This window comes from Tamandua tetradactyla, chromosome 23, assembly GCF_023851605.1.
Source record: "Tamandua tetradactyla isolate mTamTet1 chromosome 23, mTamTet1.pri, whole genome shotgun sequence".
Lineage (NCBI taxonomy): Eukaryota > Metazoa > Chordata > Mammalia > Pilosa > Myrmecophagidae > Tamandua > Tamandua tetradactyla.
Genome location: NC_135349.1, coordinates 22,788,781 through 22,802,015, shown reverse-complemented (window position 1 = coordinate 22,802,015; position 13,235 = coordinate 22,788,781). Strand labels below are relative to the sequence as shown.

At 39.1% G+C, this 13,235-nt stretch overlaps 1 protein-coding gene across 1 annotated transcript in view; it reads right to left on the bottom strand.

Moving 5' to 3' along the window:
• Nucleotides 1-11,896, bottom strand: part of LOC143667193 (uncharacterized) — a 68,341-nt gene extending 56,445 nt beyond the window's left edge. The window contains exons 1-3 of the mRNA XM_077141135.1: nucleotides 11,434-11,896; nucleotides 6,845-10,153; nucleotides 5,622-6,166 (exon numbers count right to left, since the gene is read on the bottom strand). Of these exons, the coding sequence (XP_076997250.1) occupies nucleotides 5,829-6,166; nucleotides 6,845-6,851 (345 nt within the window). The 5' untranslated portion in view covers nucleotides 6,852-10,153; nucleotides 11,434-11,896 and the 3' untranslated portion in view covers nucleotides 5,622-5,828. The remainder of the gene's footprint in view (nucleotides 1-5,621; nucleotides 6,167-6,844; nucleotides 10,154-11,433) is intronic.
• Between the last annotated feature and the right edge of the window lie 1,339 nt (nucleotides 11,897-13,235).

The following is a 13,235-nucleotide window of genomic DNA, read 5'->3' as shown; positions in this document are numbered from 1 at the left end:
ACAGTTCTAGGCCATAGAAATGCCCCAACTAAAGAAAGTCTATAAAAATGTCACCAGCAAGAGGTTACCTTCACTCAAGAAAGACTGATGAAATTCAGGGTCTCTCTCTCTCAACTGAAAGGGCACATGGAAAACATGGTGACATCTGCTACCTTTCTCTCTAGGCTTCTTGTTTCATGAAGCTGTCCCAGGGTTAATTTTCCAAAGGTTTCTGGTTGCATGGGCTCTGGCTCTCATCATTCTGAAGCTTTCTCCAAAATGCTTCTTCTTTTAAAGGATTCAAGCAGACTAATCAAGACCCACCTGGAATGGGTGGTATCACATCTCCCTGTATTCAAAAGTTAATACCCACAATTGGGTGAGTCACATCACAGTGAAGATAACCTAATCAAGTTTCCAACCTACATTAACACATAGGGATTCAAAGAAATGGTTGCTCCTGCAAGATTAATTAAGATTAAAACATGACTTTTCTACTACAAAAACCTTTCAAATCAGCACATAAGGGTTGATGTGTGTGTGGAGAAACTGGAACTCTCAAATCGCCATCTTACTAAAGTATAAGTCTGTTTAAATATATTCTAATACCTATTAGAGAACTTGAATACTAATTTTAAAACTTTCCACTAGGAACTCTCCTGGCTTAGATAGCTTTCTCAGTGCTTTCCAACCAACATTTAAGAAAGAAAGCATCTAGTCTCACTAAATTCCCGAGAACAAAAGAAGGGAGAGTGCAACTCAACTTTTCTTTCAGGCTAGCTTAACTTTAATAACAAAACCTCTCAAGCAAGCTAGTTTCAGCCACATACACAGTACATTAAACATAACATATTTGATTTATTTCAAGAATGTTATGTAGGTTTTACATTCAGAAACAATATAACTCATTATATTAACAGAATAAAGGAGGAAATGTGTCTGATCATCAACTGAAATAGGAAACATATTTGAAAATATTTAACATTTACCCCACATTTAAAAAGTTCTAAGAATAAATGAAAACTTCCTCTTAGTGTATTAGAAACTCATGATAAGCAAATATTGGAAACACTTTTTTTCTGATATCAGAAATGAGGCAATGACTATGGTCACCACTTTAATTCAACAGTTCAGGAAGCACAGTCCATGTAAAAACACAAGCAAAATGACTAAAAGGAATAAAAATGAGAAATAAATGAATACAATTATGCATGAGTAAAATCCTTATTTACCCAGGAAAACTAAAAATCAAAACATAAGTTATTTTTGACCTGTCAGTAGGTTACTGGATATAGGGTCAACTAAAAAATTGTATTTTCATATATTGCCAACAATTATAAAATGAAACATAAGAAAGATACTATTTTGATTTGCATAAAATGACAAATACCAAGGAATAAATCTAATGAAAACTTTAGAATAAAATTGTTTTTAGTTATTGAGCAATATAAAAGAATGCACAAATGGATGATCTAAGCATGTCAATATTACCTATCATTTCATTGTAATTTTGAACACAATATCAGCAGGTTTTTCTGTATTACTTAAAAGCTGATTTTGAAATTAGTAAGAAAAGGCAAAGACTCAAGAATAATCAAAACACACTTGAAGAAGAATAAGATGATGAGACTTACTCTACTGGTTATCAAGATTTATTTAAAAGCTAGAATAATTAAGACAGTGTGGTGTGGTTGCAAATATAGACAAAGAGGCCAGTGGATTAGAATAGAAAGCCTAAGATCAGATTCATGGATGTATAAATCCCTGATTTCTGACCAAGGCTTTTGCATGATAGTGAAGAAAGGATAGTCTTTCCAATAAATAGTGCTGGAAATGAAATTTGATCCCTGTACAGAAAACTTAACTGGACCTCATAGGCTGCTGATGGAAGTATAATTTGGCATCACTTCTATGGAAAAATATTTAGCAGCTCTACTGAATCTGAGCATATCCCCAGCCTACAACATATTAATTCTACTCCTAAATATACAACCAAGAGAAATGCATGTGCATGTTCTTCAGGAGTTGTGTACAAGGATGTAAATGTCCATCAACAGTATAATACATATTCTATTCTTTTATAACCAGCTTCTTTTGCTCAAATTGGTTTATGAGACTCATCCATATTTTCAGTATAGAGTATCCTTTTGTGCGATTATATAATTATTCATTCTTTCTAAAGAAAGGAATTCCCCTAAAGCAGATGTGCCAATTATACATCTGAAGTTCTCTCAAAACCCAGGCCTACATCACTGTCAAAGATCTACAACCGTTTAAGGAATACCTGAACCTCCTTTAAAAGACACTAACTTCTGATCAATGCAAACAACTTTGTGAACCTAACTTCTATCCACAACAAAGCTATTGTTCCTTCATTCACTCACCTAGATGGCTCTGAATAAGAATTTCTCCCTGAATTATTCTTGGCTCTCCCTTCTCCAACTTGAAAATCATGTCTGGTTTGGTACAGTATAATGGAAAATGATGAAGGATTTGGGGACAATTGTTTGGCTTTTGAAGAATGAACAAAGTACAGCTTCAGAGTTGGCCAAATTAAACATAATTTTAAAAACAGAAGACTTTCTGTGGCTAAAAGTAATTAATCTTAGCTCCCAGAATTGTGAGTCAGTTGCTTAAATCACTTCTGACTCTCCCTTGTTCCTAAAGAACTGAAAAGTAACACAGAAAAGAAAGCCATCCTTACCAATGGAGATTAGGTTCTCTAGTTCTCCAGCATCATGTTCCTATACAATTTGCTCTGAGTAAAGGTCCAATCTCTGTCACTCTTTGTGAGTGCAGTTCAGAGCCACCTCACTGAATGACACGGAGCCCTGAAAAGTATGTGGCCTATATTAAGTGAAATAGAGAGGCCAGAAATTCCTTCTTTAGTGCATATGACTAAAGGAATCCCAAGATTTAGAGAGAGAAGCTTATTGGATGTATCACATGCAACCCATTCATCCTATGTCTCTAAGAAGGCCTAGAGTATAACCACTTCACCATGAGAAAAGCATGATTTCCTTAGATAATATTTTATTGTTTTTAAAGTCGTCTTTGACAGTAATAAGTATATTTGCATATGTTTCCAGTCCCCATGCACACTTTGTATGTTGGTGATGGGAGCATCCCACCTTTAAATAGGACTATAGGCTCTTTTCTGTAGGATAGAAAAATGTTGGAAGCTGCCATTAAAAGGGGCTATGTCATTTCAATGGGGGAAAATAGATCCCATAATTGCTGACATAAAATAGCTTATATTATTCCTTCAGGCAAAAATGGTATAATTTACCAGAGTGATAGCAGGAATGGTTTAAATCACGGAGATATTGACATTAGCTAAATGACTATGAGTTTCTTAAGACCAATTAAAAGGGCAATGCATTGATACTACAGAATCTCAACTACCAGACTGTAGGTCTGGTAAATAGAAGATTGACCTGATCCACCTTCTTTTTTTTTTTTAAAGACAGAGAGAAGGAAGGAAGGATAGAAGGAAGGAAGGAAGGAAGAAAGGGAAACATCTTTAAACATTTTCTTGTTTTATTGTATTTTGTTTTTCCGTTTTTTGTTACATGGGCTGGGGCCGGGAATCGAACCGAGGTCCTCCGGCATAGCAGGCAAGCACTTTGCCCGCTGAGCCACCGCGGCCCGCCCTGATCCACCTTCTTAAGAGTCATATCCTGTCATATACTTCTCAAATTTATGCATCCAAAATCCCTTGAATGAAAGGTATGGGAAATACTCTTGAAGGACCTTATACTACAACAGAAGTATGGATCTTTGCCTCCTTTCAAGGACCTGTGGTCATTTATAGAGAAAATGGTGCACTAGGCTTATGGGAATCAAGGGGTGAATAAAGATTTCACCTGTCAGTCTCTCAGTGGGTCCAGTGGAACCCTGAACCCTCCACTGGTAATTTCCCTAGTAAACATTTGATCAGAACAAACAGCAATGGAAGAATCCTCCCAATGTGTCTTTGACCTGTGAACTAAAGTTGATGATGTTAGAAGGTCCTGGTGGTTATATTTCCTTTAAACTCACTAGCATAGCCTGTGAAGAAGACAAATGGCATGAAGAAATGACAATCTTTTTGGTGACTCTAACCACAGCTGCCTTTCCAGATGATGTCTTTTTATTAAAGTAAATGAATAAAGGTCCCAATACCTGGTATACAAGAAGTGATCAAAAGTAATTTTTTGTCTATATTTAAAAGCAGAAAACACTAGAAATAACTTCTTTTCACCCAGCAGGAACTATATATACCTCCACTTTGTTTGAGGGTTATAACCAATCGGTCATTCTGTGTCAAATTAAGACCTCAGAGACCTTGATGATTGCTCCACTACAATGATGATAGCACTTGAAAAGAAATAAGTAGAACGCACTCTAGATGTCTTGATGAGATGCACATGTGTAATAGGGGCAAAGAAAATGGAAGAGGATTTATGTCATTAATTTATTTTTTCTTCTATGGGTCCAGATGCCTGGAGCATGTTGGTATATCTTTTACAAAGTAGAACAACAGAAGACTCTCTGGCTGGCCTGGGCTGCAATGAAAGTAGCTTTGCAATTTGGTCCTCATGTCCAAGGGGATTCAAGGGCATTTGAAGGTACTGTAGGACTTAAGGTGGTATATACAGCCTACTGCAGGCCCTAACAGGGAGATCACAGTTCAGATCCCTAAAACTCTGGTGCAAAGTCATATCCTTTCTGACAAGGTACTCTTCCCCTGCTGAGAAACAGTTGTTCACAGAGACATCCCAATACCCATAGAAGTCTTTTAATCACAGACACACCTTTTCTCCCCACTCCCTGAAGCTATGTAGCTCATATCCATAAATCCTCCATTATAGTTACCCACAGACACCCAAACAGTGACTACACGTTCTTCCCAATAATGATCACTAGAAGCCACCAGCCCCTAAAACTCTTATTGCTAATTCTTACAAACACCCAACCATTGACCCGCAAAGACCTGTATACATTCTCAATGAGTAAATTCCACAGGTCCCTAGTCATGTCCCAAACAAGACAACATTCCCTGAGCTCCACAAATACTCTGAATATTGAACTCCACCTCCCATGGACTGGAAATAACTGACCCCCATCAAATCACCTGCGAAGGTCCTCAATCACTGACCTTGTAGATTCCCCAATTATACAGAATCTTTAAATACAAACCCTTAAAAAAACTACCAGAAGCCACCAATCATTGTTCTAAATATTCACTGACCCCCAAAGATTCATAATCTTAATATAACAGACCCATAATTATGTGCCCCAAACTCCTCTGTCATTGTCCCACTCAGGCTATCTAATCAATGATCCCTATAGATTGCTCAATAACTAGCATCCACAGACCCTATAATGAGTACAAGGTTGCCAAATCACTGACTACTACATCATCCCTGTCAAAGATCATTAAGGATCCAAAACAGGGATCTCAGTGTTCCCTCAACACTGATCTCTTAGAAACCTAGTCACTGATTTTCATGGGCTCACTTTCACTGACCATGAATCAGTACATCCCATCACCGCCTTCCACAGGCGCCCCATGCCCCGCAGTTGCAGACCCATCCATCACCGACCAGTTTCGGCCCCGAACCCCGAACCTGCAAAGGGGTGCGAAAAATATCCATCACCGTGACCGCTGATCTAGCGATGGCGCACCGAAGCCGTCTCCCGGGGCCAGGTGCCCCGCCACAAGAGCCTCCGAGAGCCCACCGAGACCTCGACTGGTGCAAATTCCGAGACCAAAGACCCATCGATCCGTAGCCTGTTCCGGGGCGGGTCGTGCTGCCAACGGAATTGTCCTGGCGGCCAAGATGGCGGCGCCCATCCAGTGGCCTTTACCGGAGACCCTGTAGTCCGTACGACGGAGGAGATTGTTTCATTCTGGGTCGAGACGCAAGAGGCCCTGTGGCCCAAACGGGGCAGGCAGCATCAGTCCAGCATCGAGGAAGCTCCACGAAGGAAAACGGCTTCGGAAAAGGGCTTAGTGCACTGTCCCTGTGCAAGACTGCGAGAAGGCGACGTGTTTCGAGGGCCAAGATGGCGGCGCCCGTGAAGAAACTTTTTAGATTGCGCCTCCTCCCTTTGAAGGTGAACTGGAGTTGTCTGTAAACAGTAGGTTCCTGGAAGCGACTGCTAGGGACAGGGGGTGATATCAACATAGTCCAGTGCTTTCCTGGAAGTGGATCAAATATAGCACGCCTACTTAAATTTTAATTTAAGATAAATAATGCAATGAAAATTTTTTAGGATGTGGGGCATACTTACCTGAAATTCAAATTTAACTGGGTATCATGCATTAAAAAAAAATTGAGACAATTGAAGATTCACATGCAGTTTTAGGAGTACTTACAGAGATTCTATATAGCCTTCACTCAGTTTCCCCCAGTAGTAACATCTTGTGTGACTATAGTAGAATACTAGGAAACTGGCAGTGATACAAGCCACTGACCTTGGTCAGATTTCACCACATTTACCTGTGCTCATTTATATATGTGTATTTCTATGCTTTTTTTTTTTTTTTGCATGAACAGGCACCAGGAATGGAACCCAGGTCCCCAGCATGGCAGTCAAGAACTCTGCCTGCTGAGCCACCATGGCCTACCCTGTATGCATTTTTATAATGTTTAGTTTGTGTGGCCATCACCACAGTCAAGATACAGATCAGTTTCGTTGCAAGGATCTCTTGTGCTGCCATTTATCGCCACAGACACCTCCCTCTCTCCTGCATCTGAAACCTCTGGTAACCATTAATCTGTTCTCCATCTCTACAGTTTCGATACTTCAAAGTTGTATAAATGGAATCGTTCTATATGATCTTTTAAGACTGGCTTTTTTCACTCAGTATACTTACTTGCCATCCATCCAAGTTGTGTGTCAATTGTTCCATGCTTTTCTTGCTGGGTAGTAGTAATTCCATGGTACAAATGTTTAATTGTTCACCTGTTGAAAGGCATTTGGGTTGTTTTCAGTTTTTGGCTATTAGGATTCAGGCTACTAGGAGCATGCATTTTTCACTTCTCTTGGATAAGCATCCAAGAGTGCAATTGTTCGGTGGTTTAGTAAGCACATGTTTAATTCTAGGATACTGACATACTCTTTCTCGGAGTGGCTAGAATATCCTGCCAGCTGTGTAGGAAGGATCCAGGTTCCACATCCTTGCAGCACTGGTGTTTATATATATATATATATATTTCAGTCATTCTGATAGGTATGCATGATAGCTCATTATTTTTAATTTGTGTTTCCCTAATGGCCAGTGATCGTGAACATCTTTTCATGTTCTTATTTACCATCTGTATATTCTGTTCTGTGAAATATGTGTTCCTGTCTTTTGTCCATTTTTAATTGGATTGTTTGGTGTTTTTGCTGTTAACTTTTAATAGTTTTTTTTATATATTTTGGATTCAAGTCCTGTTAGATGTGTGGTTGCAGATCTTTTCTCCCAGTCTGTAGCTTGTCTTTTTCCTCCTCTACCCAGGGTCTTCTGCTGAGCAAACATTGTAAACTTTGATTAGGTCAAATTTATCAATTTTTCTTTTTATGGATTGTACCTTCATTGTCATGTGCAAGAACTTTGTGCTAGCCATGGGTCCTTTACATTTTCTCCCACAGTTTTATAGTTTTACATTGTAGAATTAAGTTTGTGATCCATGTTGAGTTAATTTTTGTATAAGGTATGAGGTTTTGTTTAAAGTTTATTGTTATACCTATGTGTGTTCAATTGCTTTGGCACAATTTGTTGAAAAGGCTGTCCTTCCTCCACTTGACTGCTTTTGCCCTTTTTTCAAAATTCAGCTGAGCATATTTGCATGGGTGTATTTCTGGGTTCTCTATTCTCAAGGTAGTTTGTTATATAGTAATTGTAACTGGAATAGATGCTTTTTTTCACCCTTCTTTAGTTTCAACACCCCACTCCAAACCTCTGCCACTGCTTTTATCCCCACTTCACCTGACAGCGTGAATAGCCTCTCACACCACTCCCAAAAGCCTTCCTATCCCATCTCAGGCTATGATACTCCATGCCAGGCTGTGTACCTGCCCCCTCACTCCTTCCACCCTCCCCTTGGGAAGGATATCTCCATCATTCCACCTGTGCCCTTACCCTCCACACTGGGCTGCCTTCTTTTACAGATGCAATTCTCTTCCCACCTGGGCCCCTATACTATGCACCGGCATCTTTTTCACCCTGCTTGGTCTCTTACTTCTGCTATCAGGCTGCCTCCTCACCTACAGACCCTGGTCACCAAAACAGACTAATGCCCTATGCTGTGGCTGCCTCTTCTCCCAACATACACACTCCTCATCACATTTGAGCTTTGACACCCTAAGCCAGGCAACTTCTCTGCAGTGATACCCTCCTCACCCCATTTAGTTTTGCCAGGCCACAATCCCAAATACCCCAAACTACTTTGGGCTTAAATAACAGGAATTTATTGGCTTGCAGTTTCAGCTGCTAGGCTTTCCTCCTCATGGATTCATGTGTTCTGGCTGGCCAGCACCCCTGTGTTCCTTGGGCAGCACATGGTGATGTCCTCTCCTTTCTTTTCCAGGTCCCATTAGACTACATTCAGTTGGGCCACACCTTGAGGAGAGTAACATTCTCAAAAAATCCTGTTTACAGTTACTTCACACCCACAGGAATGCAGTTAAAGACCAAGGACATGATTAAATTGAGGTACATAATTCAACCCACCACACCCCACCAAGACTACCACACTATGCTCAGGCACCCACCTAATCACATATAGGCTCCTACACCAGACAGTACTTCTATGAAGACACTCTTCCCAGCCTTCTCAGGCTCTGAGAGCCCCATCTGATTTACAGGAGGCTTGTGAGATGTATTGGAGAGGAGAGAAGTGGGGAGTTCTCTGGTCTTCTCAAGCCTCAGTCTTAGGAAGGTACAAGGAATCTGGCTCTCTGATGTGGCTGTTACATCCACCAGAGTGGAACTTTGTTGCTTCCTTTTGAAACCGGAGCTCGAAGGATATTAAGGAATGATGAGAAAAAAAAAGAAAGGAAGAAAGAAAGAAAGACACAGATGGGCCCAGGGGGTCTGAAGCTTGAGTTTACTTCAGACAGACTTCAGACAACTTTATTCTCAACCAGATCCTAGTTATATACCACAGGATGTCAACAGATATGCAGGCGTTTCCTGAGGGAGCAAAGTTCTTATCTTTCAGTGTTCTTCATACTTAACATAACCATTTGGGGTAAACATTCTCTTCCTCCCAGACTGTTCTACATAACAATCTCCACAGTTTACTGCCACCATCCTGAGGCCAGCTGCTTCCAACAAATTCTGTAGGTCTTGCTTTAAACCCTTGGCTCCTACATTTCCCCCTTTTTATTTTATAAGCTGAGGAAAACAAGAATCAAATTTTTAGGGTCACTATAAGCAGAAGTGATTGTGCCTGTCTTAGGTTGCCCTTAGGCTCTGAAGAAAGGGTCTTACCCGTCATTGGCTGCCAGTCAAGCTCTCTGACTTTGATTTTTTGTTGTTAAACACAGCTGAGGAGGAAGCAGAAGTATAAACAGCCCCAATCCTAAGATTTTTTAGCTCTTGGGTAAGTGATTGTGTAACATTACCTCCATAGGCTACATTTAAATTATTCTGAGATAATTCTAATACCTCTTTTTTGTAATTCTAAGATATCAGGATTTAAACTATCTGAAAGCCTTAAAAGATGCCTTTTTACCTTTTCCCATTCTATTTCAGACAGGTTATATGTTAAAAGGGGGTAATACAAAAACTACTCTCACTCCATTTACACTTTAAACTTCGTAAAAAATTTAAATTATACATTTGATCTCCAATATGAACCAATGTCATTTTTATACCATTTAGTCTATAATTAATTTGCTCATCAATGAGATTGTCTATGCCACAGTTCACTGGTGTTTTTCTAACAATGCTGCATCTGTATAGGTTGATGCAATGCAGTTCCAGCAGCTGCAGCCACTGTGATGCTTCCAATGATTCCAATGATAGCTGCAATGAGTCCAATTAGTCTATTAGTCCTTTTTAGATACTCTTTTGCCAAATGGATCAGTATATGTGTTTCTGCAGAGGATTGCCAGGATCTTGACATCTGCACCGGCAGCCAAATACCTCTTCTCCTTGCTGCTATAATCGTCTCATTTTCCTGCAACATAAATGCTTGGAGACAAGTGAATAGAGAACAATTCCCACAATTAGAAGTTTGATTTCTTATATGCATATGAAATTTAACAAATATATATGGATCCCTAATACATATTTGTATATAGTGTTTATGGCTGCTATTTAAAAAGAAGTTATAGTTACTAGAATTGGCTATAAAAATTGGTCTCAGTCCTAGGAAAATTTTCTGTCAATTTCTTTGACTAATGCTATATTTATCATCCCATGAATTTGGCACAAATTATCCTCCATGAATTAAACCCTGATTTAGCTTGCCTGTCCATATAGTCTCAGTTATCTTCAAGTTAGAGATGGGAGACCCCACAGGGGCTGCATCTCTTACAATTCCATAGGAATCATTAATTATGATAACTGCTCAATCCATATGACATAACTGCCATCCATTCCAACTTTCTTTCCCATCTAACAGGCAAGTATCCTTTGTTTCCATAGAGTTATGCATACAGGTCTTTCTAAAAATGGAAGAATTAAATTTGACACCAGTTTTCTTCTTACTGGACCTGGGAATCCTAAACCTGTATTCAGATTATTTTGGTAAAGTTGGATTGGCCCATGTTAGGGCCCACAGCAGAGGTGGGTTAGGAATATAAACCCAATAAGTATGACTATGTCCCTGTCCTTCAGCAATTAAAGTTATAAGTCCTATAGAACAAAGGAGAGAGAGAGAGAGAGAGGAAAAAGAGTTGGGGAATGTAAAGAAGGATTTTATAAAACTTAACAGTAGCTAACTTTTCTTATGTAAAGAAGGATTTTATAAAGAAAAGAGTTATGGGCCCCATCAGGCTAAAACAACCCGGGACTTCCCAGGGGCGGTTATCTGCTGCCTTTGTTATGCAAGGTTTTCTGCTGCCTTGATTATGCAAGGTTGTAACTGCCGGAGAAAGTTTATCTAAGAATGCCACTGAGAAGGTTGAGTAAGGGAGTTTTGCACGAGACAGCTGCTTCTTGCAAGAAGCAGCTCCCATGACTCATGCGCGAAAAATGTTTGTTATCTGCTTCTTGCAAAATGTTCGTTATCTACTTCCTGCATAAAGCAGAACCTGTAACTAATGTTCAACCCTCAAACCCCACACCCTTATCCTGGCCCTCAAAAGGCTTCCCAAAACCCAGGTTCGGGGCTCTCTGTTCCTGCGTGTTCAGTGAGCCCCACGCATGTGTGGTAAATAAACCCCTTGCGTGTTGCATGAGAGAACGTCTCTTGGAGTCCTCCTTTGCGCGGCAAAACTCTCAAATTCTTACACTATAATATACGTTACCCATTTAGTTATTTTCATCCGGGTTGACATGTCTGGATTTTATTCTCTTCGAGGGAATCCAAACCAAGGTTCCGTCATCTGCAATGACAAGAGCAAATCCCCTACCCCACACCTTTACCATTCCTGGTTTCCATAAATCATCTTTAACATCTTTCCAATAGATTGGCTGCAGCTGCAGTTTTGTTTGGGTTGTATCATTTTTCTTTCCCAAATTACTAAAATGTTGTTCTGCAGGAGTCTTATGAATTATCATAAATGATTTTTTTTTAATTTAAAGTAAAAAGTGCTTTTGCTAATTGATCTTTAGGTGTACTTATTTTGATAATGTCATTTTCCTGATCATCATCTCCCCCTTTTTGTTTAAAGAGCATAGACTTTAGCATCCAGTTTGCTCGTTTAATAATTTTTTGCCTTGAGGGATTATGAGGAATTCCTGTGATATGAGTAATATTAAAAGTAGTATGAAATTATTTTCCTGTATAAGCAGGACCATTGTCCATTTAATAGATTGAGGGCATCCCACAACAGCAAAAGCATTAAGTAAATGTGATTGAACATGGCAAAAACGATCTCCAGATTGTGCAGTAGCCCAGATGAAATGAGAACAAGTGTCTATGATAATACGTACATATTGTATTTTACCAAAATGTGAAATATGAGTAACATCCATTTGCCATAATTCATTTGCTTTTTGACCTTTGGGATTAATCCCTGATGCAAATGGGAGTGCATTTAAAGGTCCATAGGTTTGACAAGTCCTAACAATGTCCTGAGCTTGCTGTTTAAATAAAGATGGAAATTTCTTTCACAGCCCTTTGCTATTGATATGAGTCAATTTGTGAAATGTAGTGGGATCTTGAATTAAACTCACAAGACTATCTGCTTGCTGATTTTGTAATGATAAAGGACCTGGAAGATTGATATGAGCTCTTTATATGCATGATAAAAAGGATTAATTTGACTTTTGATTGAACCTCTTCCTTTGTAAGATCACACACTATGCAATTAGGATCATGACTTCTTAATTGATAATATTTTGGTGACTTTTGGCTATTAAAGAAATAATCTTTTGCAAATATGTATTTTAACATTTTTGTCAATTGTTTGGTAAAAAAATCCATTTTAAAACACCGTCTTGCTAAAATAGGCCTGTGGGAGATTGCAAGGTAAAGAAAATAATAAAATCAACAGGCTTTTTTAGATCTATTTGAACAAGCTGTCCTTTTTGAATGCATTGTTAATTGTAACTCTTGTTCAGCTGCAGCTGTTAACTGCCTTTTACTTAATAAATCAGAATCTCCTTGTAAAATATCAAACAAGTTTTGTAACATATAATTAGGAATCCCTAAAGTGCCAGGTAGCAAAAATGAAAGCAGAGTGTCAATAGTGACGTGTATCCATAGTAAATGACCATATTTTTAAAATTGAATTAATTGGATTGATTGAAAAAGAATGCAAGAGTGTGGATTCTTTATAATTGGTTGTGTGTATTTGCTAATTTTAAATTTATTGCATGCAGTTTTTATGATACTTTCTCACAATAGTGGCCAAATTCCGATTTGCTTACATGACCGGGCCCAATTGGGTCCTCTGGGAACTGGCTAGGGACCAAGAGGAGCTTCCTGGGACCTAGATATCTTTATTAAAGTACACTTCCTTCTGGGGGGATAGCCAGTCCTCCCAGCTAGAGTGTACATTTTAACTATTTCTTACCAAGGTCATGTGATAGCAACATCAGTTGCATGTAATGGCAACATCAGGTGAACAAAAAAGACTCCACAAGTATATTTTTTCCTTGCATT